The sequence below is a fragment of the Diorhabda carinulata genome, chromosome 2 (genome assembly GCF_026250575.1).
Source record: "Diorhabda carinulata isolate Delta chromosome 2, icDioCari1.1, whole genome shotgun sequence".
NCBI lineage: Eukaryota > Metazoa > Arthropoda > Insecta > Coleoptera > Chrysomelidae > Diorhabda > Diorhabda carinulata.
The window spans coordinates 1,973,674-2,001,667 of NC_079461.1; the positions used below are offsets into that span (position 1 = coordinate 1,973,674).

The 27,994-nt window shown below is 32.0% G+C and overlaps 4 protein-coding genes across 7 annotated transcripts; 3 read left to right on the plus strand and 1 right to left on the minus strand.

Annotated features, from left to right (window-relative positions):
- Window positions 1–1,486: 1,486 nt before the first annotated feature.
- On the plus strand, window positions 1,487–6,904 carry LOC130902971 (probable serine hydrolase). 2 transcript variants are annotated; one of them, XM_057815260.1, is made up of 3 exons: window positions 1,487–1,570; window positions 3,571–3,627; window positions 4,012–6,904. In XM_057815260.1, the coding sequence occupies exons 1-3, from the start codon at window positions 1,546–1,548 to the stop codon at window positions 4,845–4,847; spliced, it is 918 nt and encodes a 305-aa protein (XP_057671243.1). In that variant the 5' UTR covers window positions 1,487–1,545; the 3' UTR covers window positions 4,848–6,904. The 2 variants fall into 2 exon arrangements, with proteins under 2 accessions (XP_057671243.1, XP_057671244.1); XM_057815261.1 differs by lacking the exon at window positions 3,571–3,627 and having other exon boundaries at window positions 1,508–1,570.
- Window positions 6,905–12,907: 6,003 nt separating this feature from the next.
- Window positions 12,908–27,977, minus strand: LOC130890982 (probable serine hydrolase). Of its 2 annotated transcripts, XM_057795466.1 has the most exons (4): window positions 25,891–26,050; window positions 16,143–16,373; window positions 15,955–16,011; window positions 12,908–14,265 (listed from the first exon to the last, which is right to left on the minus strand). In XM_057795466.1, the coding sequence occupies exons 2-4, from the start codon at window positions 16,177–16,179 to the stop codon at window positions 13,397–13,399; spliced, it is 963 nt and encodes a 320-aa protein (XP_057651449.1). In that variant the 5' UTR covers window positions 16,180–16,373; window positions 25,891–26,050; the 3' UTR covers window positions 12,908–13,396. The 2 variants fall into 2 exon arrangements, 1 of the variants encoding a protein (XP_057651449.1); XR_009058811.1 differs by lacking the exons at window positions 12,908–14,265; window positions 15,955–16,011; window positions 16,143–16,373 and adding an exon at window positions 19,539–21,153 and having other exon boundaries at window positions 25,891–27,977.
- Window positions 18,738–22,136, plus strand: LOC130890983 (probable serine hydrolase). The gene is made up of 3 exons (XM_057795467.1): window positions 18,738–18,974; window positions 20,811–20,867; window positions 20,925–22,136. Exons 1-3 carry the CDS (start codon window positions 18,941–18,943, stop codon window positions 21,770–21,772), a joined length of 939 nt encoding a protein of 312 aa, XP_057651450.1. The 5' UTR covers window positions 18,738–18,940; the 3' UTR covers window positions 21,773–22,136.
- LOC130890979 (inhibitor of nuclear factor kappa-B kinase subunit alpha-like) lies at window positions 22,931–26,211 on the plus strand. Of its 2 annotated transcripts, XM_057795464.1 has the most exons (3): window positions 23,155–23,373; window positions 23,438–23,652; window positions 23,748–26,211. In XM_057795464.1, exon 3 carries the CDS (start codon window positions 23,752–23,754, stop codon window positions 25,591–25,593), a length of 1,842 nt encoding a protein of 613 aa, XP_057651447.1. In that variant the 5' UTR covers window positions 23,155–23,373; window positions 23,438–23,652; window positions 23,748–23,751; the 3' UTR covers window positions 25,594–26,211. The 2 variants fall into 2 exon arrangements, with proteins under 2 accessions (XP_057651446.1, XP_057651447.1); XM_057795463.1 differs by having other exon boundaries at window positions 22,931–23,373; window positions 23,438–26,211.
- Window positions 27,978–27,994: the final 17 nt, after the last annotated feature.

The window sequence follows — 27,994 nt, forward strand, 5'->3', positions numbered from 1 at the left end:
AGGGATGGGGTGATTTGGAAGGTGATGAATCAACAATCTTTAATGTCTTGTCTCTATTCAAAAGCAAAGTACAGTCCAGAGATTTCCCAAAATAATTGATATACTGAAATAGAGAGATTAATGAGGCATTAAATGTCTATTGGACTATTATATAACGAGGTGATTAAGAGAATTTAGAAGTGAATGTATTTTTATTATTCTTTACATTTGATTGTAAATTAAAACTTGAAAGCAGCTCTGCCAAGTTATTGTATAATTTCTTTTGTTAATTTCTCATTCTCGATTCAACAATATTCAATTTGCTAATCTACATTTTGACCTCAAAGTTTCATATTGTTGCAGATTCGAAATTAATTAACATGTCCACGTTTACATTTGCACATAAATTATAACTATTTTTATCAGCATTTTTAAATCCAATTTACGAACTACTAATTCGACTCAAAAAATAGCGATAAATTTTAAATTAGCACACATTGAAAAAATGCAATTGAATTATATGGAGATCTTTATAAATAATAAAACATTTGGCAATGTCACGACGATTTCGTAACCACGCCATCTAGATCTCTAAATGTGAACTGTGAAGAAGTGTTTTTAATTATTTCTTGGTTTTTATTAGTAATTTAGTTTCAATTAACGATATAAAATAAAAAAAAAATCGATAGGAAGTTATTTTTAGCGGAAAGCAACTGGTTTATAAAATTGTATTGATTGTATAAGGTCGAGTCATATGTTAAATCGTTAAAGGTTGGGAATATACTGAATAATCAACATAATTTGAATAGTTTTGTTTTCTTTATGATTTCATTTCGTCGTTACACACTGTATGTTTACTCAAAGGGGTATTAATAACCATGTATTTAATCGAAAAAATGATTAATAATCTACAATTAAATCTGGCGGGGATTACGTTAAGAATATATACGAGGTGTGGTTATTAAGTAATGAGACTAACGCTACTACATCGATTGCGATGTCTGTCGTGTCTGTAGACAAACCAGTGTAGCTGTAGCCTTCGTTTGTATAGTAATCCCACATGACAAACATAAATTTTCCATGAAAATAGCTTGTAACAAACGAAATCTGCATTAAAATAAACTAGATTTGCGCGTGTCTAGAAGGAACTGACAGAAAAAGACTTTCTAATACAGCAACTAACGACATCTCTAGGTCAGACCGGGTACTTTTGGAACGATCCTCGTATTAGGATAGCGTGGACCGTTAGGGATTCATCTGGATTACTTTGGGAATTGTTTTATTTAAAAAAAAAATATTGTGATCACCCAATTTTTGTTTTATTTGTTTATTGATAAGTTTCAGAGAACTTAGAGACTGAATTATTCTAAAAATATTCATTTAAAGCGAATAAATAATAAAAGTTGATATATTGTGATGAATAACTAAAAATTTATATCGTTTTATGTTATTTTTTTTACTGCAAGTTACGCTACTGTTAATTAAAATTCTAGTAGCTTCTATTTTCATTCAAATTTTACCAAAATTCACTGTGTATCGAAACTCGAATAGTACGACTTAGTAAAAATGAAAGTATCTAGTCAATTTCATGGTAAGTCAATTTTAACAATTTTTTTTTCATTTCTAATTTTTTTACTAGAAAAATAATGAACGAAACGTAAAAAATCAGCTTATAAAATATGAAAATTACATAAGATCGAATCAAATTCGTACTGCAGACCAAACAAATACTCCTAAAAGTTGTAATACTACAAATTACAAATAAAATTAAAATAGAACCCTACTAAAGACTGTTTAGTGCGTGAATTTACCGTTTTCGGGGTCGTATTATCCCAAATTAGGGGTCAATTAAGATAGACTGTATTAAGTTGAAGTAGCCCCAACCAAATCAGAGCTAAAGTAACATTTTTTCTAATCTAGGCATTTTTTCTCTTCAGCAAAGTATCCATAATCCCCTCAAAATAAAGTCTTTGTTATAATTTATAAATCCAGTTCGCAAATCCGAACCGAAAGTCAACAAATTCAATTATTAGTGGAAGTACTAATTTTCGACACCTGGAGCCTCGATAATTGGATTCTATCAACTCGAAACTGCCAAATTATGATTCACATTAGAAGTAAATGGCTTGGAGATTTGCAAAGTATGAATTTTTATGAAGGAACCAAGAACCATTGCATTTTTTTATCAAAAATTCATTGACGAAACAAATTTATTGTGTACGGAATTCTAAAAACAAACAGCGATGACATATTGTGCCGATTTTCGCTGTATTCCTTCAGGATAACACTCAGATATCCAGGATAATTATTATTGAAGTTCTTCGAGACCGTTTCGGCACGAATCTCATCGATTATCTGGATTCCGGAAGCTAAGCTGTAGCTAAACAGAGAAGAAGGAAGGCCTAATCGCAGAGACCGCGGAAGTCAGCTAGAATTGATACAACGTAGAGCAGTTACGCCCGCAGACTCCTAGAAAATCAATTATCTATAACCTACGGAAGTTCAAGGCCAATATCTACAGAACAGGCACCATTCGAACTGCTCGAGTGTAATAGGGTTTACATACATGGTTTTTACATAAAGAAAAAAACACCAGTGGGGTTGTTGGACTTGGAAACATCTTCTGCAATGGTCCAGTTGTCATCAACACCGGGAGGAATATTCCGAGATTTGACCTAGTGGAAGATCCTCACTTTGAATATTATTTTGGAGAGCCTTCACCAGCTAGGGCGAGAGCGACATAGGGAACTGCTAAAAAACTTCCCAAGCATTCTTCAATGATTTTGACACTGTCGATCTTCAATTTCCAAATAGTAGATTGTACAAAATTCTGATCTCTGATAGCTCATTTTTGTAACAAAATTTCGCTGTCAAAAATGTGTTACAGGCGTCAATATGTCAAATCTGACATTGCTTGTATCGATTGGTGCGAAGAAATGTTAAACAAATTCAATCCTAGACGTTTACAAGATAGTGACTAGCGACGAATCGAGGATCTATGCAGATGAATCCGAAATTGAACAACAATGGGTCTTTCAAGACGAGCCGAATCCAGAAAAAGTTTTTTCGGAATAACTGCCATTAGGGCAACGTAGAACGGTCGATTCTGAATGGTACATCAGAATTTGTTTGCCGGAATCAGGGGAACCAATCGCACAATACGAATCAATCTTCATCACGACAATGCGAGGTGTCAATTTAATCAAAAACGTTTTTGAATAGTCAGAACATCGAATTGAAGGGGCGTCCGCCTTTTCGGCACTCAATTATTATCTTCTTATTCCCTCAAATCAAAAATAAATTGCTAGGTCAACGTAGATCCACCTGAAGAAGCGATACCTCGATAAAATACTTCGACAATTGGTTCAAACGCATGTTGAAAAACGATAAATCGATATTCAATTATAAATATTCGTTTTTATTTATCTCAGAACTTGAGTAGCAACCCTCGTAGTGCAAGGGAATAACAATAAAAGTTACAATGTTGCCAAATCGCTCGTAGTATTGCGTCTAATTAATTTTTCAAAATACTTCGTAAATAAGCAAAATTTTTATTCGGAAATCGCTGGAAATTTGCTTTTCATGTTACAGAAAATCCAACTGATTACAGAGAAATCAAACTTCCAGTTCCGTGGGGTCACATTTGTGGTAAGATTCCATTTCCAAATTTTTATATTTTCTTCACTTCCTTGAAAAGTTGGTGGAAGTTTTAGCGCGCATTTTATTTGGTTGCCATAGCAACTGTAGCTCTTATTGTCTAATACGAGGATGGTCCAAGAAGTACTTAACCCAACATAGAAAAATTTTTATATTTGTTGGGTTAATTCCTTTCAAATAAAAGTTTTATATCACACATCGATGCCTAATTTCGCTATTAACGCCCGCCAAACAAATACTGCACAAAATGGCGTCTTCAAACTAAAATGGCGGTATTTTGCAAACAACTACCGCCATCTCCAGGTCAGGGCAAGTACTTTTTGGACAATTCTCGTAATGTTTTACGCGAAGTATAACAATTATTTTCGTTTCAAGGAAAATGGTGGGGACCCAGTAACGTTCAACCGATCGTTGGTATCCACGGTTGGCAGGACAACAGCGGCTCTTTCGATAAATTAGCACCGTACCTCGTAGAACGCGGTTTGTCTTTTTTCTGCATCGATTTGCCCGGCCACGGTTTTTCGTCTCACATCCCGCAAGGTCTCGTGTACGATCACTACTTCGACGGGGTGTACTACGTGCGTAGAATCGTGAAAACCTACCGTTGGAACAACGTTACCTTCATAGGACATTCTCTGGGCGGTTGCATAATATTTTTGTACGCGTCGATTTATCCCGACGACGTCTCCAAGTACGTCAGCCTCGACACGTGCGGCCCTTGCGGCAGAAACGCCATAAAGGTCCTACGTCAAGCCAGTCTCAACATAGATCAATTGTTCGACGCGGGGGAAGATTTTTGTTACGGCTACGACGAAATGCTGAATATATTGAAGGACGGTCACAACGGATCTTTAGATAAAGAATCCTGCGAAATTTTGCTTAAGAGGGGATTAAAACCGGCGAAGGATAAAGAAAATTGTTACGTATTTACCAGAGATCCGAGATTGAGGATTAACGCGCTGCCCTTTTTTACCATAGATGAAATAAAGGATTTCGCGTCGAGGATAACTTGCGAGGTTTTGAATATCAGAGCTAACCGAGGTACGAAATTCGACGATCCCGAAAATTACGACATAACTTTAGATGCGATAAAACGTCAGGCTAAACGATTCGAAAGGGTTGTCGTCGAGGGAACGCATCACGTACATTTAACTAATGCCGATAGAATTGCTCCTATTATTCTAAATTTTCTAATTAACCGTACGGAGTAGATTTCATTCTTCTACTTCATGTCGAAATGTTCTTCTTTTTCTCGATTGGATCGCTTCGATTTCTTCTTTTTTGTTCTATACATCCGTGACTTCTGTCATGTAATCTGTCAAAACATTCGTAATACAAATAAATGGATATCGATTGTATATGTTCAGGCTCAATACTATCACCCTTCCTAAACAAAAAAACCAAAACCACCAAAGTGATTGACCAAATTTGGATCAAAGGCAACGACTGGAAGTTATAGACTGCAAAAGAGACCAAACAAGAATGTTTTGGGTATAACCGCAGAAAACATCGACGAAATGAGAACCTAACCTAACTAAATGAACGTCCCAGTTCACCATTCATCTCTAGGTCATCAATAATTGACGCCCTTTGTGCATAATGTATACGAAATTTCATCAGGATCCGAGAAAGGATGTATTGGAGACGGAGTAGCCAGTTTTAAAGCAAAACTAAAGTTGCTTCGTCGCCAATATTGATTGAACTGCCTTGTTTGTAGTAGGACGAAACTTTTTTTCTTTTTCCTTAATAGATCGCTGGAATTTGTCCTTTTTTATCTTGTATACGATTGGATTTCATATCTATTGGTAGTGGTACCAGTAGGACAAACAAAAACAAAGTTTGATTAGTAGTCGATTGAACATTCTCAAGCAGTGGTGTCATATCTACATAACAGTTCCCCGTTCGCGCCCATAGACATTATTATACTGTTTTGTGGCACATTTAGAGTTGGTTTGTTGTGGAATCGATGGTGAATCTTTCCTTATGGTTTGTGTTGTTTTATGGTTGAAACTAAATGGATTCTGACATCAGCGGAAGCGATGCACAGAGTTCTAGGTTAGGAACTTCGTCACGAAAAGCTAGAAAAAGGCACTACGACCAAAAATATTCGAAATTATGGGAGAAAGACGAGGAATTTGCAGGTTGGCTTCAAGGAAGTACAAAATCGTGTGTTTATGCTCAGTTTAGTTGAATTAATATTCCATATAATAGCTCCAACGTTGAGAGATTGTTTTTTGCAATTAATAAAATGGAAACCTTCCAGAGAAATAGAATTTGCACGGAAACTTCAGAGAGATTGTTGCTTACTGAAAGATCCATGACAAACTACGCAGAAAATTTGAAATTTTAGAACAGCTCAAGCATTTTATTCTTGGAAAACCTTCTACATTGAGGTGGTAGATGGTAGATTCACTAATTTTGCATTTTACATTCTACCAACTTCTACATTTGGCACATCTACTAATTTTCTGAAATTCGAGTTAGTCCAGGCAACACTGTCTCCGCAACAACAAGATCATTTTCGTCGTCTTCTCTATGCTGCGATTTCAGTAGAAGTTGCAGATGGTTTTGTAAACTCCAAGATTTTAGTAATGGGGTCTTATAATCTCTTGTTTTATTGGTTACGAAATACTTGTTGTATTTGCAGTTATCTAGATTAGATCTGGTAGCTTTCTTCCTGATTCTCCATTCCAGCTTCTTGGCTATTTCAGAAAAATATCTTTGGTCATTCAAGCTGTTCATCCCTTTTGAAGCATCTTTGACTGGTTGTTTCTTTTGTTATTGTTTTTTGAACTCTTCTGCATCAAAGATCTACCAGATATGTCGTCGTTCAAATCAGCATCAATACCGATCTTTAAAACCTTCTGGACTGGAACGGAAGCAATCTGATTGAGGTTAATGCAGCAAAGACCTAGGCTGCTGTGGATGAGGATTTGGTCCTGTCTGGAGATGAATTCGTTTGTTAGGTCTTGAGGTTGGGAATTAGCTATTAACTTCAATTTATCAGACTCATTTCTTTGGAGAATTGCAAGTCTGTGGAACCAGCTACAAAGACACGTCTTTGTAGATGATTCGCTTTTCTCAGGGGACGCAAGGTGGTCAACCACCACCAAAATATTGTTCCAAAGGCTGTAGGTACCAAGATTTATTTAATGTGCTAGCAGATATTGATTATTTTGTCAAGAAGTCATTTCATACCTTCACACCAAAATTTATTAACATAGAAAAGTTGTACTTGTATCAATAAACATATTTTTATTCTGTCGTATATATTTTTATTTATTTATCCCGTTTCTACTCCCGTTTAAAGGATTATTGTATTTGTTTTGTAAACCAAACAAAAATTATAGTTTTTCGTCATAACTTCTTTTGATGCTAATAAAAACGTTGTACGAAATGTTAGACACCGAAACTTTCATAATCGATGGTATCGGAATATATCTCGAATGATTTCGAATGCATTCAACTTCTAAATGTTAATCTAATAGGTATAACGAAGAATCAAACTCAAGTTTGAAGGATTATTTCGAAAAAAAACAGAATTATTATGAATCGATTTCGGTACCCACCGCGAATTGTTTTGTAAACTAAACAAAAATTGTAGTTTTTCGTCATAACTTCTTTCGATGCTAATAAAAACGTTGTACGAAATGTTAGACACCGAAACTTTCATAATCGATGGTATCGGAATATATCTCGAATGATTTCGAATGCATTCAACTTCTAAATGTTAATCTAATAGGTATAACGAATAATCAAACTCAAGTTTAAAGGATTATTTCGAAAAAAAACAGAATTATTATGAATCGATTTCGGTACCCACCGCGAATTGTTTTATAAACTAAACAAAAATTGTAGTTTTTCGTCATAATTTCTTTCGATGCTAATAAAAACGTTGTACGAAATGTTAGACACCGGAACTTTCATAATCGATGGTATCGGAATATATCTCGAATGATTTCGAATGCATTCAACTTCTAAATGTTAATCTAACAGGTAGGACGAAGAATCAAACTCAAGTTTGAAGGATTATTTCGAAAAAAAACAGAATTATTATGAATCGATTTCGGTACCCACCGCGAATTGTTTTATAAACTAAACAAAAATTGTAGTTTTTCGTCATAATTTCTTTCGATGCTAATAAAAACGTTGTACGAAATGTTAGACACCGAAACTTTCATAATCGATGGTATCGGAATATATCTCGAATGATTTCGAATGCATTCAACTTCTAAATGTTAATCTAACAGGTAGGACGAAGAATCAAACTCAAGTTTAAAGGATTATTTCGAAAAAAACAGAATTATTATGAATCGATTTCGGTACCCACCGCGAATTGTTTTGTAAACTAAACAAAAATTATGGTTTTTCGTCATACCTTCTTTCGATGCTAATAAAAACGTTGTACGAAATGTTAGACACCGGAACTTTCATAATCGATGGTATCGGAATATATCTCGAATGATTTCGAATGCATTCAACTTCTAAATGTTAATCTAATAGGTATAACGAAGAATCAAACTCAAGTTTGAAGGATTATTTCGAAAAAAAACAGAATTATTATGAATCGATTTCGGTACCCACCGCGAATTGTTTTGTAAACTAAACAAAAATTGTAGTTTTTCGTCATAACTTCTTTCGATGCTAATAAAAACGTTGTACGAAATGTTAGACACCGAAACTTTCATAATCGATGGTATCGGAATATATCTCGAATGATTTCGAATGCATTCAACTTCTAAATGTTAATCTAATAGGTATAACGAATAATCAAACTCAAGTTTAAAGGATTATTTCGAAAAAAAACAGAATTATTATGAATCGATTTCGGTACCCACCGCGAATTGTTTTATAAACTAAACAAAAATTGTAGTTTTTCGTCATAACTTCTTTCGATGCTAATAAAAACGTTGTACGAAATGTTAGACACCGGAACTTTCATAATCGATGGTATCGGAATATATCTCGAATGATTTCGAATGCATTCAACTTCTAAATGTTAATCTAACAGGTAGGACGAAGAATCAAACTCAAGTTTGAAGGATTATTTCGAAAAAAAACAGAATTATTATGAATCGATTTCGGTACCCACCGCGAATTGTTTTGTAAACTAAACAAAAATTGTAGTTTTTCGTCATAATTTCTTTCGATGCTAATAAAAACGTTGTACGAAATGTTAGACACCGGAACTTTCATAATCGATGGTATCGGAATATATCTCGAATGATTTCGAATGCATTCAACTTCTAAATGTTAATCTAACAGGTAGGACGAAGAATCAAACTCAAGTTTGAAGGATTATTTCGAAAAAAAACAGAATTATTATGAATCGATTTCGGTACCCACCGCGAATTGTTTTATAAACTAAACAAAAATTGTAGTTTTTCGTCATAACTTCTTTCGATGCTAATAAAAACGTTGTACGAAATGTTAGACACCGGAACTTTCATAATCGATGGTATCGGAATATATCTCGAATGATTTCGAATGCATTCAACTTCTAAATGTTAATCTAACAGGTAGGACGAAGAATCAAACTCAAGTTTGAAGGATTATTTCGAAAAAAAACAGAATTATTATGAATCGATTTCGGTACCCACCGCGAATTGTTTTATAAACTAAACAAAAATTGTAGTTTTTCGTCATAATTTCTTTCGATGCTAATAAAAACGTTGTACGAAATGTTAGACACCGGAACTTTCATAATCGATGGTATCGGAATATATCTCGAATGATTTCGAATGCATTCAACTTCTAAATGTTAATCTAACAGGTAGGACGAAGAATCAAACTCAAGTTTGAAGGATTATTTCGAAAAAAAACAGAATTATTATGAATCGATTTCGGTACCCACCGCGAATTGTTTTATAAACTAAACAAAAATTGTAGTTTTTCGTCATAACTTCTTTCGATGCTAATAAAAACGTTGTACGAAATGTTAGACACCGGAACTTTCATAATCGATGGTATCGGAATATATCTCGAATGATTTCGAATGCATTCAACTTCTAAATGTTAATCTAACAGGTAGGACGAAGAATCAAACTCAAGTTTGAAGGATTATTTCGAAAAAAAACAGAATTATTATGAATCGATTTCGGTACCCACCGCGAATTGTTTTATAAACTAAACAAAAATTGTAGTTTTTCGTCATAATTTCTTTCGATGCTAATAAAAACGTTGTACGAAATGTTAGACACCGAAACTTTCATAATCGATGGTATCGGAATATATCTCGAATGATTTCGAATGCATTCAACTTCTAAATGTTAATCTAACAGGTAGGACGAAGAATCAAACTCAAGTTTAAAGGATTATTTCGAAAAAAACAGAATTATTATGAATCGATTTCGGTACCCACCGCGAATTGTTTTGTAAACTAAACAAAAATTATGGTTTTTCGTCATACCTTCTTTCGATGCTAATAAAAACGTTGTACGAAATGTTAGACACCGGAACTTTCATAATCGATGGTATCGGAATATATCTCGAATGATTTCGAATGCATTCAACTTCTAAATGTTAATCTAACAGGTAGGACGAAGAATCAAACTCAAGTTTGAAGGATTATTTCGAAAAAAAACAGAATTATTATGAATCGATTTCGGTACCCACCGCGAATTGTTTTGTAAACTAAACAAAAATTGTAGTTTTTCGTCATAACTTCTTTCGATGCTAATAAAAACGTTGTACGAAATGTTAGACACCGGAACTTTCATAATCGATGGTATCGGAATATATCTCGAATGATTTCGAATGCATTCAACTTCTAAATGTTAATCTAACAGGTAGGACGAAGAATCAAACTCAAGTTTGAAGGATTATTTCGAAAAAAAACAGAATTATTATGAATCGATTTCGGTACCCACCGCGAATTGTTTTATAAACTAAACAAAAATTGTAGTTTTTCGTCATAATTTCTTTCGATGCTAATAAAAACGTTGTACGAAATGTTAGACACCGAAACTTTCATAATCGATGGTATCGGAATATATCTCGAATGATTTCGAATGCATTCAACTTCTAAATGTTAATCTAACAGGTAGGACGAAGAATCAAACTCAAGTTTAAAGGATTATTTCGAAAAAAACAGAATTATTATGAATCGATTTCGGTACCCACCGCGAATTGTTTTGTAAACTAAACAAAAATTATGGTTTTTCGTCATACCTTCTTTCGATGCTAATAAAAACGTTGTACGAAATGTTAGACACCGGAACTTTCATAATCGATGGTATCGGAATATATCTCGAATGATTTCGAATGCATTCAACTTCTAAATGTTAATCTAATAGGTATAACGAAGAATCAAACTCAAGTTTGAAGGATTATTTCGAAAAAAAACAGAATTATTATGAATCGATTTCGGTACCCACCGCGAATTGTTTTGTAAACTAAACAAAAATTGTAGTTTTTCGTCATAACTTCTTTCGATGCTAATAAAAACGTTGTACGAAATGTTAGACACCGAAACTTTCATAATCGATGGTATCGGAATATATCTCGAATGATTTCGAATGCATTCAACTTCTAAATGTTAATCTAATAGGTATAACGAATAATCAAACTCAAGTTTAAAGGATTATTTCGAAAAAAAACAGAATTATTATGAATCGATTTCGGTACCCACCGCGAATTGTTTTATAAACTAAACAAAAATTGTAGTTTTTCGTCATAATTTCTTTCGATGCTAATAAAAACGTTGTACGAAATGTTAGACACCGAAACTTTCATAATCGATGGTATCGGAATATATCTCGAATGATTTCGAATGCATTCAACTTCTAAATGTTAATCTAACAGGTAGGACGAAGAATCAAACTCAAGTTTGAAGGATTATTTCGAAAAAAAACAGAATTATTATGAATCGATTTCGGTACCCACCGCGAATTGTTTTATAAACTAAACAAAAATTGTAGTTTTTCGTCATAACTTCTTTCGATGCTAATAAAAACGTTGTACGAAATGTTAGACACCGGAACTTTCATAATCGATGGTATCGGAATATATCTCGAATGATTTCGAATGCATTCAACTTCTAAATGAAACTCAAATCAATATTTTAATATATTTATTTTAACAAAATAAATTTCTCTCCACATATAATCAAATTATAATTAAAAATAGTTTATTATTACAGTGTAATATTAAATAAATCGAGGTCTATAAAGATATTAAGTATAAATATTAGTTGTCATATTTCGATATATCGAAAATTATCGATTATTTCGAACGCGTCTATCTTAATAGAAGAAATAAATATTTAAAATACTATTATTTGCGATCACAAATAAACTATTTATCAGTACAAACTAAAATAATAATAAAAATGTTTTTTACCTCGAATTAATATATAAATAAGACACACAAAAAGTTGCTATTCGATTCTTATTTAAAAAACATTCGTTTAAACTGCAGTATTTTCGAAAATAATCGATTATTATATGAATAACGCGTCGTAATCTGCGCAAAATCACGAGACCGTAGCTCGATTACGTCAAGTTCCGAATTAAAAATAATAATCGATTATTTTCGATTGCTTGAGATATATTCATTAAAGAACCGATTGATTCATTTAATTCTAAATATGGAGTTAATCCGAATCGATGAATTCCGATTTTAAGACCTTGAGAAACTTCGAAACGTGTTAACGACTATAAAATAAAAAAGTTGAAGAAATGGTATTCCAAAATCATCCGAGAGTGTCAACACATTTTGGGATATGAAGTTAATAATAGAGATGCTTGACAACTTAGCTGAGGCCCTTACATCATAAAACTCAGCATTCCTGATGACGAAACCTAGGTTTATGAAAATAGCGTCGCAACTGCCTAACAATCTATCGAACTGCTTCAAAATTAATTCGAAACCAAAAAAAAAATATAAGTCGGTCGGAAATGATTAAAATGAATCCATTCCAGAAGGTCCGAAGGTCATGAAAAGCAGAAAATTCACGAATTTTACTCCTTATAACTTATGAATTTAAAAAATCCGCTCCGGTGAATGCGTCATCAGTCATTTGAAACCATAAAAAGTAATTTACTTAAGATACTGAAGACAATGCCAATAAACGCTTACCAGTGAATGAAAAGTTGGATTAGTCCTAATGGTCAAAGAGGAACTATTCGAGGATGGTTCCAGAAGTGTGTAGTCTGACCTAGAGATGGCAGTAGTTGCTGTATTAGAAAGTACACAGTCTATATTTCAAGTTTGAAGACGCCATGTTGTTTAGTATTTGTTTGGCGGCCATCAATACTGAAATTAGTCATCGTTATGTTTTTTTTTTGTTGGGCTAGGTACTTTTGGGAACATCCTCGTAGAATAGTCATCAATACCGACTTAAATTTCAGTTCTATCCGTTTTTTCAACACATTAAAATGATTATTTCAATTAAATATAAAGTCTACATGTTGTACTCGATATTGCTCGTAAGATATTAATTTAACTAACATTAAAAAGTCTTAAAGTCCATTAGTTCATTCTGCAGCTACTTATTCTCTGATGAAACTTCATTAAATTTACGTTATTCCAAAAAAATGATGCGAAGAATTTGAAAAAAATCGTTACCAACTCATTATCATCCGAATCAAAATTGAAATTTCATATTTAATCTTCGACCGCAAGGACATGTTGCCATGTTTTGATGGACGATTCTTATACCAGTGCGAGTGCAAGACAAAAGATTGTCACGTGTTAGGTTAGGTTAGTGTTGTAAACAAAGACAAAACGTACGAACGCGCGCGCGTGCGGGCGTGCATCTTCATAAATTATGTGTTTTAGCTACTTCCGAAGTGGATAATAAGAAATTTAAAACGATGGGGGCGACCGTTTCCACATCAGTTAAATGTATGTGGTGTTTTCCTTTGAGATAAACTCTTTCTACTCTTTTCGCGGATCGTTCTATAGCGTCAACTGTCAAATCGTAATGTTCGGGTTGTTCTAATTGGGTACCTTGATCGGCTCTAATATTCAAAACTTCGCAGGTGATTCTGGACGCGAAATCACGAATTTCGTCCATGGAAAAGAATGGAAAAGCCACGATTTTCAATCTAGGATCTCTAGTAAATACGTAGCAGTTTTGTTTATCGGGCGAAGGCTTCATGCCTCTTTTCATCAAAATTTCGCAGGCTTCTCTATCTAGAGATCCGTTATGTCCTTCCATCATAATATCCAACATTTCCTCGTAACCGTAGCAGAGATCATAAAATTTATTATTTTCGTATTCGAATAGTTGGTCCATGTTGTAACAAGCTACCGGCAACAATGTTTGGGGATTTCTCACTCTCGGTCCGCAGTTGTCCAGACTGATAAATTTAGCTACGTCATTAGGGAAAATGGAGGCGTACAGAAAGGTGATACTTCCACCTAAAGAGTGACCTATTAGAATAATTTTTTCCCAGCCGAAATATTTGACGATTCTACGGACGCAGTACACCCCGTCGAAGGAATGATTATATACGACCCCTTTGGGGAAATGCGAGGAAAATCCGTGTCCTGGTAAATCGATGCATAGAAATGAAAAACCGTAATCTACGAGGTACGGTGCTAATTTATCGAAAGAGCCGCTGTTGTCCTGCCAACCGTGGATACCAATGATCGGTTGTAAGTTCTTAGGACCCCACCATTTTCCTTAAATAAAAACAAAAGTTTATACTCATTTGTTGGGTAATTAATTTTATCTATAGTCTTATTTGTATGTACGAGAGAGTAATGGCGGATTTAACAGCAAATTTGAATGAAAAAAACTGTTTATCTAGAAGAAATTTTCAAAGTTTCAGTTTCAAAATCTGAAACTAACTTCAGGATTATTAAAAAGTCTTTCGTTTCATGCGAGAACAGCATTTTGAAAAATAGCTTTCTTAGGAGTTATTTTCAATACTATAAACTAAAAAATGTATATTATATACAAAATTTTTTAATTACACACCATGTTTGTTTACATTTAATTCCTAAATATACAATAACTAACTTTTAAAACTTTAAATATTACGAACATAATTTTGACAATCAAGTACATCAACGAGAGTTTTGACACAAGACTTGTCAACAGAGATAACATGTCAAATGTCTAAAACTCAGATTACTACAAAATCATTGCGAACTAAACTAGATTGAACTGGTATGGACATAGATAAAGGGAGAAGTTTCGAGAAAGAATAAATCTTGTTGAATGAGTTAAACAGTTGTTTTTGGAAGCTGTGGATAAATTGAAAACTGGGAAAAGGCAGTTAATTATACGAGTAAAGAAGAAGAGAAAATGTCATTATCCATAGATATCAATTGTAACAGATTCTGATTTTGATTTGTAAGATGTAACTCTACTTATAGTAGTGAATTTTCATGATAAAATTATTTATAATGAAATAAAAGTTTAAATCTTTTGACAATCAAGTACATAAACGGGAGTTTTGACGCAAGACTTGTCAACAGAGTTAAAATGTCAAATGTCTAAAACTCAGATTACTACAAAATAATTGCAAACTAAACTAGATTGAACTGGTATGGACATAGATAAAGGGAGAAGTTTCGAGAAAGAATAAATTTTTTTTAATGAGTTAAACAGTTGTTTTTGGAAGCTGTGGATAAATTGAAAACTGGGAAAAGGCAGTTAATTATACGAGTAAAGAAGAAGAGAAAATGTCATTATCCATAGATATCAATTGTAACAGATTCTGATTTTGATTTGTAAGATGTAACTCTACTTATAGTAGTGAATTTTCATGATAAAATTATTTATAATGAAATAAAAGTTTAAATCTTTTGACAATCAAGTACATAAACGGGAGTTTTGACGCAAGACTTGTCAACAGAGTTAAAATGTCAAATGTCTAAAACTCAGATTACTACAAAATAATTGCAAACTAAACTAGATTGAACTGGTATGGACATAGATAAAGGGAGAAGTTTCGAGAAAGAATAAATTTTTTTGAATGAGTTAAACAGTTGTTTTTGGAAGCTGTGGATAAATTGAAAACTGGGAAAAGGCAGTTAAATATACGAGTAAAGAAGAAGAGAAAATGTCATTTGTAAGATGTAACTCTACTTATAGTAGTGTATTTTCGTAATAAAATTATTTATTATGAAATAAAAGTTTAAATCTCTGTACCTATATAATCAAGAGACCCAATTTTTTTGATACCTTGTGGAAAAATACAAAGTACAACGAATACTTCATGATTTTATTACTGTCTCATGCATAAAAATGGACTATAATTGATTTTATATAAAGTTATATCGAGAGAAATTAATTTTATTATTCTGTTTATGAACAAACGTCATTTAATAATTAATATATATATTTAATAAATGTTATTTTACCGCAAATGTATCCCCATGGTACTGGTATTTCGACTTCTTTGACTTCTGCGAAATCTCCTAAAACAATGAGCGGGAATTTCAAAAATAGGACGATTCTGTGTTTGAATTATAGCTTTTTTCTATTAGAGTTTTTTTTTATTACAAATAACATTCAGTGGAATACGAAAAAAATTAAAAAAAGAACTCACCTTTGGGAAGATTCTCGATATTGATGATGTCTCTCATTTTTAACAATCAGTCGGCGAAACAAGACACGAAAAAAATGGCAGGGTGACTGAGACCAAGGGTAAACCACTTTCGATGTTCAAATGTGGTCTGGATAGATCACAACAGTGCCATTTGAATGAAAATCTCAATCACGTGATTGTGATTGTTTAAATTAGTATATGTTTTGTCGTTCCCAGTGGCGTAACCTTGAACTGTGCTTTCAAAAAAGAACAAATTATATTTCGATAATTATAAAATTGTACTTTTATGAAAATTTATATGAATTTTAAAATTCCAAAACATACGAGAAGTTACGGAGAAATAAACAAAATGAAAAAATTTTGATTAAATCTATTCAAAGTATTATCTTTGGTTAGTGAATTAGTTAGAAAAAGTTTTGTAATGAATAAGTCTTGGTATTTAACCTTGGTCCGGTCCTGGCAGTTAAGCTTGGCCCAGCACCGGCATTTTAGTATGGCCCAGTCTTGGTGACCAATCTTGGCCCATCGTTATCACTCCAGAGTTTCACCAAGACTGGGCCAAGCCTGGCTTACAAGCTTGGCTCAGAGCTCTACATAGTTGGGCCAAGCTTGTGCCCTTGGGCTTTTCCTCTATGGTATACGATAAATGCATGATTAATTTGATGTTTTTCATAAAGAATTGTCGGTTGTTTTTCATTATTTATTAAATAAAAAAAACATTTAAAGATAGTTTGAAGATTTAATTAGTAATTTCGAGCAAAAAGTACGTTCTGAATGCTTTGTTATTTAATTTCGTTTGTTCTATAATTGAAAAGCCAGACTAATGTAGTATTTCACAATTATCCTGGAAAAGTTCTCTAGAAATTAATTTTGTTTCATTTATCCTATTTTTAACGACAATTTCAACCGAATAAGAAAAATCACTGTAAAAAATCGTTCCAAATCTATATATAAATAAAATAAATAATAATATACCTCGAAAAGGTTAGGTTAGGTTAAGTAAGGTTAAATTAGATTATGTTAGGTTAGGTTAGGTTAGGTTGATATATACAAACAAATTTTTCCAACTTTAAGTATCGATATCTCGAAAACGAAGCGAGATATCGAAAAATTTTATTCTTCATATTCGACTTATTTTGGATCGATTTACAAAATGGGGCGCCACGGAAATCCTACTCGTGCCTAAAAAAGTGTCAAAACTTTTCACTATTACCAACCAACCAAAAACGTCCAAAATTTGGTTTTTAAGAAGAATTTGTAAAATTTCTCATTTCGTATTTCGACTTTTCGGTTCAATCGTGAATTGGAGTGATTTGAATCGTCAACTGAAAATGCCCGAGCTACCAGACATTGTAGGCATTTCAAAAAGTGCGATACATCGCATATTAACTAAAAATTTGTATATTAGAAAGTTGGGTGCAGCGTTTACTTGCAAAGGAGCAAAAACAGCGTTGTGAAGATGTTTCCATCAAGAACAATTAAGACATTGGACTGAAAAAGGAAGAACCGGCTCCAAAGAAAGTAAGGATCCATCTGCAAACAAGGTCATGGTGTCGAATAAATTGATTACGAAGAAATCAAGTAAAAACGACCACATTTGGCTAAGAAGAAAGTGTTGTTTCATCAACACAATGCACCAGCTCAAAAATTCGTTACTGCAATGGCCAAAATTAACGAACTAATGTTTGAACTGCTACACAAGGCACCCTATGCGCCAGATTTAGCCCCATCGGATGATCTTCTGATCTTAAACTTGAAAAAATGACTCGGCGGTCAGAGATTTTCCACCAATGACGAGTTGATGAGTTAAGGAACTTGTTATGAAAAGGTTATCGAACTTATTGAACTTCTTTGTTGGGCCAGGTACCTCCGGGACTATCCTCCAAACTTTTTGAACCTCATCCGGTCTGACAAAGCCCAAAAATCGATTTGTGCGTCGATTTATCTAGCCCTACAAATGAAAATGTGCAATATATTACTCAACAGCGATAATCCCGAAGAAAATCCCGCTCCAAAGCACGTTCACGGTAATTGTCAACTGTCCTGAGACGCCCCGACATCTATGTTTCAATTTCAGTACTGTTTATTTCAGGCTATACTGTAAAAAAAATCGCTAAGCCGATCCTGTGTCCAAGTAAAAAGTTCGCTATTTCTTTGTTGTTAACCGATCACTTATTTGTATGTGCATTAAATTTAAACACAAACAATGTAATTTACTAATTTTTGAATTATATAATATTCATAATTTGACCTTTTATTATGATAGAATATCTTCGAAGGTCTGATACAATGAATTTGCATTTTTTTCGGTCTACACGTTTAACGATTCAAAAGAATTGCAATTGTCTGGTTTTGAAATTCAAATTAGAATAGGTATGAGTAAACATTTCCTAATAATATTGTGTCGGGTCTAATTAATCGGATGATATTGAGATGGATCGGGCTTTCCAGGAAACCTGGAAACGTGAATTAAAACATTTTTTTGGATTCAAAATAAACACAACTTAACCTCCCATGATATTAATCACCTCTTAATAACTTAACGGAAGTAATCACGTGTTTAATATACTATTAATTTTAATAAATATAGTTATTAATTGTCTCAAACGTGATACGCCACTGTAAATACTAACTTATCATTCAGAATCCACGTGATTCATATTTCTATTGAAATGGTTTTCGAATTAAGTTTTTAACTCACTTGCATACACCTGGAACGCCCCATACGGTGTCAAAGTCTTCTCAAATCGAATGAATAAAAAAAAATCTTTTGTTTTTTATCTGTGATTTTGTCAAAAATGAAGGATATCAATAATAATGATTATTATAAAGGTAAGGAATACTGTTAATAAATAAGTTTTCTACTACTATTTTTTAATCTTATAGTTTATTTTTTATATTATAATTTATAATATACTTCTAATACGAGAGTTGTTTTGAGATATGGCAACACTGATGTAAATATGTCAAATCTGCCATCATAAAGTTTGACATTTTGGGGAACGTACTCAGAACGTGTTGTTATACGAGTGAAATTTTCATGCGATGTTTTTCAATGACTTTTAATGTGGATTTGAATCAACGTATTTCGTTAGTTTTCCGAATTTAATCGTGATCGCACTTCACTACAAGATGAATTTCGTGAGGATCGGCCGTTGTACCACAAACCATCGATGCTGTGCGTAAACTGATAATGCAAGTTGGTCATGTGACATACCGTGAGATTTAGCATTATTTCCACTAGCATACGTTTATTTGTTTATCTCAAAACTTAGATTACAACCCTCGTATATTGTGATCATAGTGAATCGTCTGAAAAATCAATAAACCAACTGTTTTCTCCTCTTGTTTTATTATTATATAATAAAATATCAGAATAATAAATAAATTTACCAGTTTTATCATTATTTCATATATTTTTAATAAAAAACATAGTATTATTTACTAATAACATTTTGAATATATAAAATTTAGCATTACAACGTCAATACTTATATAATAAACTTAAAGATGACATCATCGTATGAGATATAGTACAGCGGCAACTTTATCATGTAGAAATAGTTGACAAAACTTAATTATTAGATAAAATAACAACATACACGACAATTTCTCCATAGATTAATATAGTTTTAATGGGGATTATAAAAAGAAACGTACCAATCAAGTATATATCATTTAAGAAGTAAATATTAATGCCTTTCATCATTATTGAATAAATACGCGGTTATAGTCCAGTAGCTAACTGTTTTTAGAATGAAAGTAGTAAATACGTCAAAGTTCAAAAATTATATTGTACTTGTAACCTGAGGGTTAATGCTTTAAAGCCTTTTGCATATAAAATTCACACAATTTTATATAATGAAAACAAAGTATAGGAAAAATGAAAACTTGAATAAATAGATTCATAATGAAAATACGCATTAACAAATAAGTGAATTAATACATAGAATTTTCCCAGTTTTTTTGTTTAGAAAGAAAACTTTAGTATTAATTGGAAAACTGTAAAATTTCTGCAAAAACCAAAAGAATAATAAAACATGTACTTTTCCTGTAGAAATTAATCATTTTTTTTTAAATTAATCTCACCATTTATGATTCAAGCATTATATAGTTCATGAAATGTTTATTTCTTCCGGTATTTTTCAAATATAAAACAAATGTTCAGAAAAATTACCATGTTATATCTAATTTCTATAATTTGTGACTGGACTATAAGATTATAACTAGTGAAGAACAGTAACCCAGACAAAAGTTACGTCATCCATCGTAAAACGAATTCAACGCTATGTTGCCAAGCGTATCGCAGAATTAATAAGAAATCAATATTCAGGACGACATTTTCTTAAAACAGTTTTTGCGATCTTAATTTTTATTGTCATAAAATATAGTAATTCAAGTAAATGTGTTTTGAAACAATTTCACATCTCTCAAGTATGAATATTGATATACAAATTTGATAAATACTAAAAAATATGAATTGAAAATTGAAAAATCTATTTGAATAATTTTAGTACTTACCAAATTTTTGGACAATAAAAAATTATAAATTCCAATTGTGTTAACCTTGCAACTTATACAAGTATCAATGGAATGAAATTGAACTTGAACTTCAACTATTATAATTCATTAATTAATTCTATCATTTTTTTTAAATTTTCATTACAGCAAATTTGAACGATTTCAAGGAAATCAAAGTACCGGTTCCGTGGGGTTACATTTGCGGTAAATAAAATTTAAAAAAATTATTCATTTTGGTGATAAACAAATTATTTATTAAAGGAAAATGGTGGGGTTCCACAAACGTACAACCAATCATCGGCATCCACGGTTGGCAAGATAATAGCGGCACTTTCGACACCGTAGCTCCGTACATAATAGAACGAGGCCATTCTTTCTTCTGTATCGACCTACCAGGACACGGATTTTCTTCTCACATCCCCAAAGGTCTCGTGTACAATCTTTCTTACGACGGTGTGTATTACGTACGTAGAATCGTCAAATATTTCGACTGGAAAAAAATTATTCTAATAGGACATTCGTTAGGAGGAGGTATATCGTTCTTATACGCCTCCACTTACCCGAATGACGTCATTAAATTTATTAGTATCGATAATTGTGGTCCTTGCCTTAGGAGTACACAGCCAATGTTAGCAATCGCTAAAAATAACATCGATAACCTATTCGAATACGAAAAGAAAGATTTCGATGATATTCTCTGTTACGAATATGACGAAATGTTGGATATTATGATAGACGGTCATCACGGTTCTGTATACGAGGAGGGATGTAAAATTTTACTTAAAAGAGGCATGAAACCGTCGACTCATAAAGATAACTGTTACGTATTCACTAGAGATCCGAGATTAAAAATTAACGCTTTCGCTTTCTTTACATTAGAGAAAGTTTTACATTTGGCGTCTAGGATAACTTGCGAAGTATTAAATATCAGAGCTAAAGGAGGAAATCAAACGGATCCTAAAGAAAATTACGATATAATTATGAGTGCTATTGAAAAATCTGCAAAACGATTTGAGAGGGTTCTTATCGAAGGAACACATCATGTACATTTGAACGATGCTGACGTTGTTGGTCCAATAATTGTGAATTTTTTATCAGATGCATATTAGACAGATCTATGATTGTTGACACTTTAGTTTTTGATGATAAAAAAGAAGAAGTAAGGTTAGAAGTTTTACAGTGTGCTGCACTAGTTAATTTTTAATCAACGTAATAAAATGTTTTCGTAATAATAAATAAAGAAACAGTAATGAGAGTTTAGAACGTGTTATTTTATACAAAATACATAAATAGCTACAGTTTCTAATACCAAATTTTTGTTAAAAAATTATTTAAATCAAATATTTTATTCTAATTTTGTATATACCATTATGTATACTTAGTAACAAAATACAACAGCTTAGATTGTAAAGATTTCGAATGATTTGATGTTTGTAAAAAAATAAAACTAAATAAATCATATTTTTACTCACACTAGTATATTTAGTGCCCCCAAAAGTGTATAAGTTTCCGTACAATTTCTCTTCTATAAAAGTTATATCATATGAATTATGCAACACATTATACAGTACAGAACAAGCAAGTTTGAGCCATAGAAAAAATACTAAAGATAGAGAGAAGGCTTGTAAGTAGGATTGGAAGTGAAATATGGTTTACCTCTATCAACGTCTTTTAATTAAAATAAAAACTTGTTATTCACCGTTCTAATCACTTGAATAGCGATACAATAAGAACAGTGTGGAGTCGATATGGTATATTGAATTAAAATTACAGTAATAAGCAATAAACAAAAGTTTGATGCCCATGATAGTTGTTGCATATGGCAGACGCCTATATCCGTTTTACCATAGGCGTACCACATAAAAATTATTATGTACCAAATAATGAAAAAAAGGTTCCTATAGATGAGAAGCTCCTTCAGACGTTAAAAGGAGGTTGAAAATACTCTGTCCTTTTTCAATATATGTCATTAGAAAAAGAAACAAAATAAAACGTAGAAGTGAGAGTTATTTTGTCGCTAACATTTCGTTATTTATTTCAACTTCGTTATTAACAATAATGGAAAACGATTTAGTACTTTTACATTCGTCCGATGACGAAGATGTTATACCACCGTTTACAGATTACACTTATTACACGGCACTGGCCGAACTGACTCTAGACCAGCAGTATAGTGAACTGGGTAAAGAACGCTTTAGTGTACACTTTCTGAACTAGTTCTGCCAGTGCAGCTACCCAGAACAAACCTATAGTTCATTGTACTTTTCAGAATACTGGTAAACAGATGATAATATAGGTGAAGATTTTTTGCTATAAGACCCGGTTTATACAGCAAAACAAAGTTTAGTTTTGACGCTGTATCAATTTAAGATGATTTCTTAGTCAAAATTGTACCGCGTGACCTCATTTGACACTCTAAGCCATCGTCGAACACAAATACGAAATTGCACCTTTAATGTAACAGAAGTTATCTACATTCGGTAATGTAAAAAAAGTTGTATAAGCATAGGCGCAAATATTTCCCTCTTATTTATTAATCTTGTCAGCATTTTTATTTCGTTATGTTTATTTTAAAGCATGTATACATACCTTGTTTTGAAACTGCAGTTTTTCGTTTAGTTTAAATAGAAATACCAAAAATTTATTGAAAAATTAACACGGCTTAGGATGAAGCTAGCCGCATTTCGCTAAAAATAAACACCGGTCGAAGGTACAGGGTGTTGGTTAAATTAGTAAAAAATTCGATTTATCTACAAGTAAAATTTTATTTTTAGTAAAATCTAGGATCGTTTCGTATTATGTAATAGAAAAATAATAAATAATGGAAGTAGGAACTTGGAAAAAAATTGCCGATTTGGGGTCAGGAGCTTTTGGTATCGTATCATTATGGTTAGATACGACGAAAGAAGATTACGCTGCTATAAAAATGTGCAAATTTAAAACGAAATCTAACTTAACACCAAGACAAATTGAGCGATGGAGAAACGAAGTAGATATTTTGAGAATTATCAACCATCCGAATATAATTAAATTCAAGAAAATTCCTCAAGAATTACAAGATTATTTGATGCAATATTGTTGTAGTGACATGCCTTTACTGCCAATGGAGTATTGTCGGAAAGGAAATTTACGTCGTATTTTACTAAAACCCGAAAATTTATCTGGATTACCAGAAGAACAAGTTCGAGATATTCTTGAAGATATATCCAGTGGTCTCCAGCATCTACATAATCTCAAGATCACACATCGAGATATTAAACCAGAAAATATTGTTTTAGAACATTCGGAACAAAGGGAAACAAAAACAGTTTATAAAATTATAGATCTTGGTTACGCGAAAGAATTAGGAAACGAAACAGTAAGTTTTGTTGGAACTTTACATTATTTAGCACCCGAGATTTTCGAAGGTAGAAATTATAATAATAGTGTGGATTATTGGTCAATGGGTATTCTTACATTCGAAGTGATATGCGGTGTATTACCATTTTTACCTCATATGACACCTTTCGAAAGATTTATTAAAATTAAACAAAAAAGTCCTGAAGACATATGTATTTATAACAGTTATTCAGGTCAAGTAACTTATTCCTCTGAAATGAAAAAGGAAAATTTCATTTCTACATGTTTGAAACAACATATAGAAATTTGGCTTAAACGAGTTCTTACTTATGATCAAGAAATTCGATCTCAAAACTTTCCTAACGACACTAAACCGTTTGATAACCTACAGGAAATTCTAAAGAAAAAAATAATCAACGTATTTTCGGTATCAAAACTAGAGTATTATTCATATGAAATAACCGAAAGTACTTTAGTAGGCACCCTTAAAGATTGGATATCGAGAGATATTAAAATCCCTACGACTGAATTTTTATTAATAATATCCGAAAATTCTAATACTAAAGATTCAGATCAATTATTCAATTTTGTAAATAATAATTTTATTTATGTAACACGCAAGTATTTTCTTCCTGAAAAGGTGATTTATAACTATCCTAAATTGATAAAAGAAGTAATGAAATCAGCAGCGCAATTCAATAAAATACATTTAAAAGCTTTGAGGGTACAATTTATATTCTTCGTAACCCAGGAAAAGCAAATAGCATCCCATTTCAATGCGAGCTTTCCTTTGTACCTCAATTTTTTAAATCAAACTCTAACCAAAGTTAAGAATTTGAAAAATGGTGCTTTATCTAATATAAAACATTTAGTAACGAAAATCGATTGTTACAATAAAATTAAAACTAATATCGATAATATAAATCTACGAAATAATGAGGAATATAAAAACAGTATAAATTGCGCTCTAAGACTGATAAGTGCCATAGAACGAAGTATAAATAAATACATTGAGTTAAATAAAAAAATAAAATTTGTGTGTAAAAAATTAGAAATTTTATCAAAAATAACACCGGAAATTATAGAAATAGTTAGGAGTTATGATTTGGATGCACTACATTCACAAGCTTTAAGTTTAATCGAAAAAACTGATACTAATAAATCAGTATTTATTTCTGGTATTACAAAATCAATATCGGCTGTTCTTAAAGTGAAAACTGATGTTTTCAAAAATGAGAAGTTGAAATCGTTTTGCAATCTGATTGGTAAAATTATGATCTATAGTTTTAATCTAGTAGAGTGGATTCAGAATTACAACCGACATAATGAAGAATTACTTAAATGTTTCGAACAAAACAAGACTGATCATTTGCAAATTCTTTTCGAAGCTGCACGAAAACCTAAAGAAAGTGATGAAAGTGTTTGTGATAAAGTTTCATTAAGTGACAGTTTGAATCAAGAGTTGATAAGTTTGCCATTGGAGTATTTGTTCAAACAGAATCAAGAACTAAGGTATAATTTTGAAAATGCGTTGTCTTCAGGTATATCTTTACATAAAAAATATACAAACGATTGTTTGAGATTATTGTAATAATTATGGTGATTTTCTGTGATTTCATTCGAACTTTGCAGAATTAAATAATATAAAAAGGAAGATTTGTTACAAATATTTGTTTATAATATTAAATGAGAGGCATAATTAATTTGTTATAAACTTAACAGCAAAAAAACCGGTCATTTAGATTTCGTCTTATAATTTTGTTAAATGTATTAATCTTGTAAGAATTGGTTAATTTATAGGTTATTGAAAAAAAATCTGTCAAAAGTCAATACAGAAACGGCTTGGTTAATAAATTAAAGATGTTTAAATGTGGGAAAAACTACTTACAGTTTAAAATAGGTCCGACAGGTAAATCAACTTTAAGGCAAATAGATCAAATCTCAGTTTTATCTAATTGTTTACTAATCCTGAAGGGATTAGTTAGGTTAGGTTAGGTTATAGATTTAAACCGTACATTCTAGGTAATAACTAGAATGCCCACAAAAACAAATACATTGCTGAAAATTAGCTTCTAATAAGAAAAATATGAAGTGCCCGTTTTTTTGCTGTATATATTGTTAATATTATCATGTTATGGTATGAATATAAAAATAATTTAATAGCAATGTTGTCTAAAAAGTTTTGTACTTAATAAACAAACAAAAGAAATTTTTTCGTATAATTATTTTTTAATATTTTAATTTAGAGGTGATAATAATAATTTTGCTTGCTTTTTACATAAAATAAAACTGCAACACAACATGCTTTGCGTTTAAGGATTGAATAATGATGTATTATAATTAAGATGTAATTATGTAATAAGAGGCTTAAGTGGTGTTGACTCGAGCATTAATACAAACGACTGTTTCAAACTTTCCTATACATAGAAAAAAATAAAACCTATTACACAAATCATCAACTTCAGGGAACGTGTACAAATTACGTAAGGCTCATTGGGAAACCTAATATACGGGGGGAGCGTTATAATTTTGTCTTTCTTAGTCTTAGTTATTTGTAAACAATTTAATTGAATAATCTACCAACAGCTTACTTCATTACAGAATCCCTTATACTTTTTGTTCATATATTTTATTTATTTACAAAATGAAACAACTATTATTATTTAAAAAAAATGTTATTCAGTTTAATAAACACTCAAATAATATAATCAAAATCACTTTTTGTCATCTGGTAATAAAATCGATTATTTTAAAATGTTGGCCACATGTTGACTATGAAAATCATGATTCCATTATGTCATTATCACTTTTATTAAATGCATAACTATCCATTTCTGTATTATATGTTTTCACTTCTGAACTATTATTTTTGCTCTTTTCTGTATTATTAACAGAGCTCACATCTAAATCACCATTTTTATTTAATCGTTCATGACTTTTTTTCTTATTATACCTCTCCCTACCTGACATCTTGCTTTCAATGTACTGTTGAAAATTTATATATCCTTTTGGCTTTTTCGCAAGATAAACCTCTGGGACATCTATTCCCAATTTCTCTGGCAACATATAGCAGTAAAGCCAGGTTGCTAGAGGACTATAACTGAAAGTATAGAATCCGCATGAGTGATAACACACTATTCCATCGTATAATATTTCTTTTTCCTCTAATTTGAGTACTTGGAAAATTTTTTCCTGTAGTAAAGATCTTTCCAGAGGAATAGCTTCGATCAAATGGAAAGTGTATTTTTTACTGACAGATTTATATAGTTCAGGCATTTCATAAAATTTCGTTTTCAACCAATAAAATCTAAAATTAGCTTCACTGTCCAAAGTATACATAGCCGACCAATATAAACAGTCTAGTACAAAGAACGTTTTATTACGCTTATTAAATATGCAATCTAAAACTGTAACTCCTGTTGCATTAATTCCACCGCCTCCAGGAAAATGAGTCTTTAATTTAAATAAATATCTACTTTTGATAGTGAAAAAAAGTGTTCGGCGCTTGTATGCTAGTAGCAATACGCGAAAACCTTCTGGAGCAAATTTACAAAGCCAGTTCTCTTCCAAATCATCTGGAATATCTATAAACCATTCTGTCAACATCAATTTGAATTCAGTAGATTCAGGTCGACGATATTGTACTTCAGACTGCACATATTCCATTTCTTCATATTCATCTGGTTCTTCTTGTTCAGGTTTCTCCAAATGTTGTACAGACTCGTCCGTATGTTTAAAATCTTCAATATCACATTCATCCACTTGTTTGAAATCTTCAACATCGGATTCCTCTAATTCTTCGAGATATTTACCATATAATTCTCTGTTTTTATCTGCTTCAATGTGCCTTTTATATTTTTGTTCACTAAGAATTTGTTGCCTTCTTTCATGTTGTGATACTTGATGTTTTTCTTTATATTTATATAAATGGGCATGTGAGGTTATTGCCGCTTCGGGTGCCTTATCCATTGGCATTAAATTAACTTTTATAC

Bases quoted from the DNA above. Each gene is read 5' to 3' on its own strand.
- LOC130890979 (XM_057795463.1), top strand. From the start codon at position 23,485: ATGGAAGTAGGAACTTGGAAAAAAATTGCCGATTTGGGGTCAGGAGCT.
- LOC130890983 (XM_057795467.1), top strand. From the start codon at position 18,941: ATGAAGGATATCAATAATAATGATTATTATAAAG. The intron at 18,975-20,810 runs GTAAGGAATACT...TTTTCATTACAG, and splicing joins TAATAATGATTATTATAAAG to CAAATTTGAACGATTTCAAG. The intron at 20,868-20,924 runs GTAAATAAAATT...TATTTATTAAAG, and splicing joins TCCGTGGGGTTACATTTGCG to GAAAATGGTGGGGTTCCACA.
- LOC130902971 (XM_057815260.1), top strand. From the start codon at position 1,546: ATGAAAGTATCTAGTCAATTTCATG. The intron at 1,571-3,570 runs GTAAGTCAATTT...TTCATGTTACAG, and splicing joins AGTATCTAGTCAATTTCATG to AAAATCCAACTGATTACAGA. The intron at 3,628-4,011 runs GTAAGATTCCAT...TTTCGTTTCAAG, and splicing joins TCCGTGGGGTCACATTTGTG to GAAAATGGTGGGGACCCAGT.
- LOC130890982 (XM_057795466.1), bottom strand. From the start codon at position 16,179: ATGAGAGACATCATCAATATCGAGAATCTTCCCAAAG. The intron at 16,012-16,142 runs GTGAGTTCTTTT...TCATTGTTTTAG, and splicing joins TATCGAGAATCTTCCCAAAG to GAGATTTCGCAGAAGTCAAA. The intron at 14,266-15,954 runs GTAAAATAACAT...TTTTTATTTAAG, and splicing joins ACCATGGGGATACATTTGCG to GAAAATGGTGGGGTCCTAAG.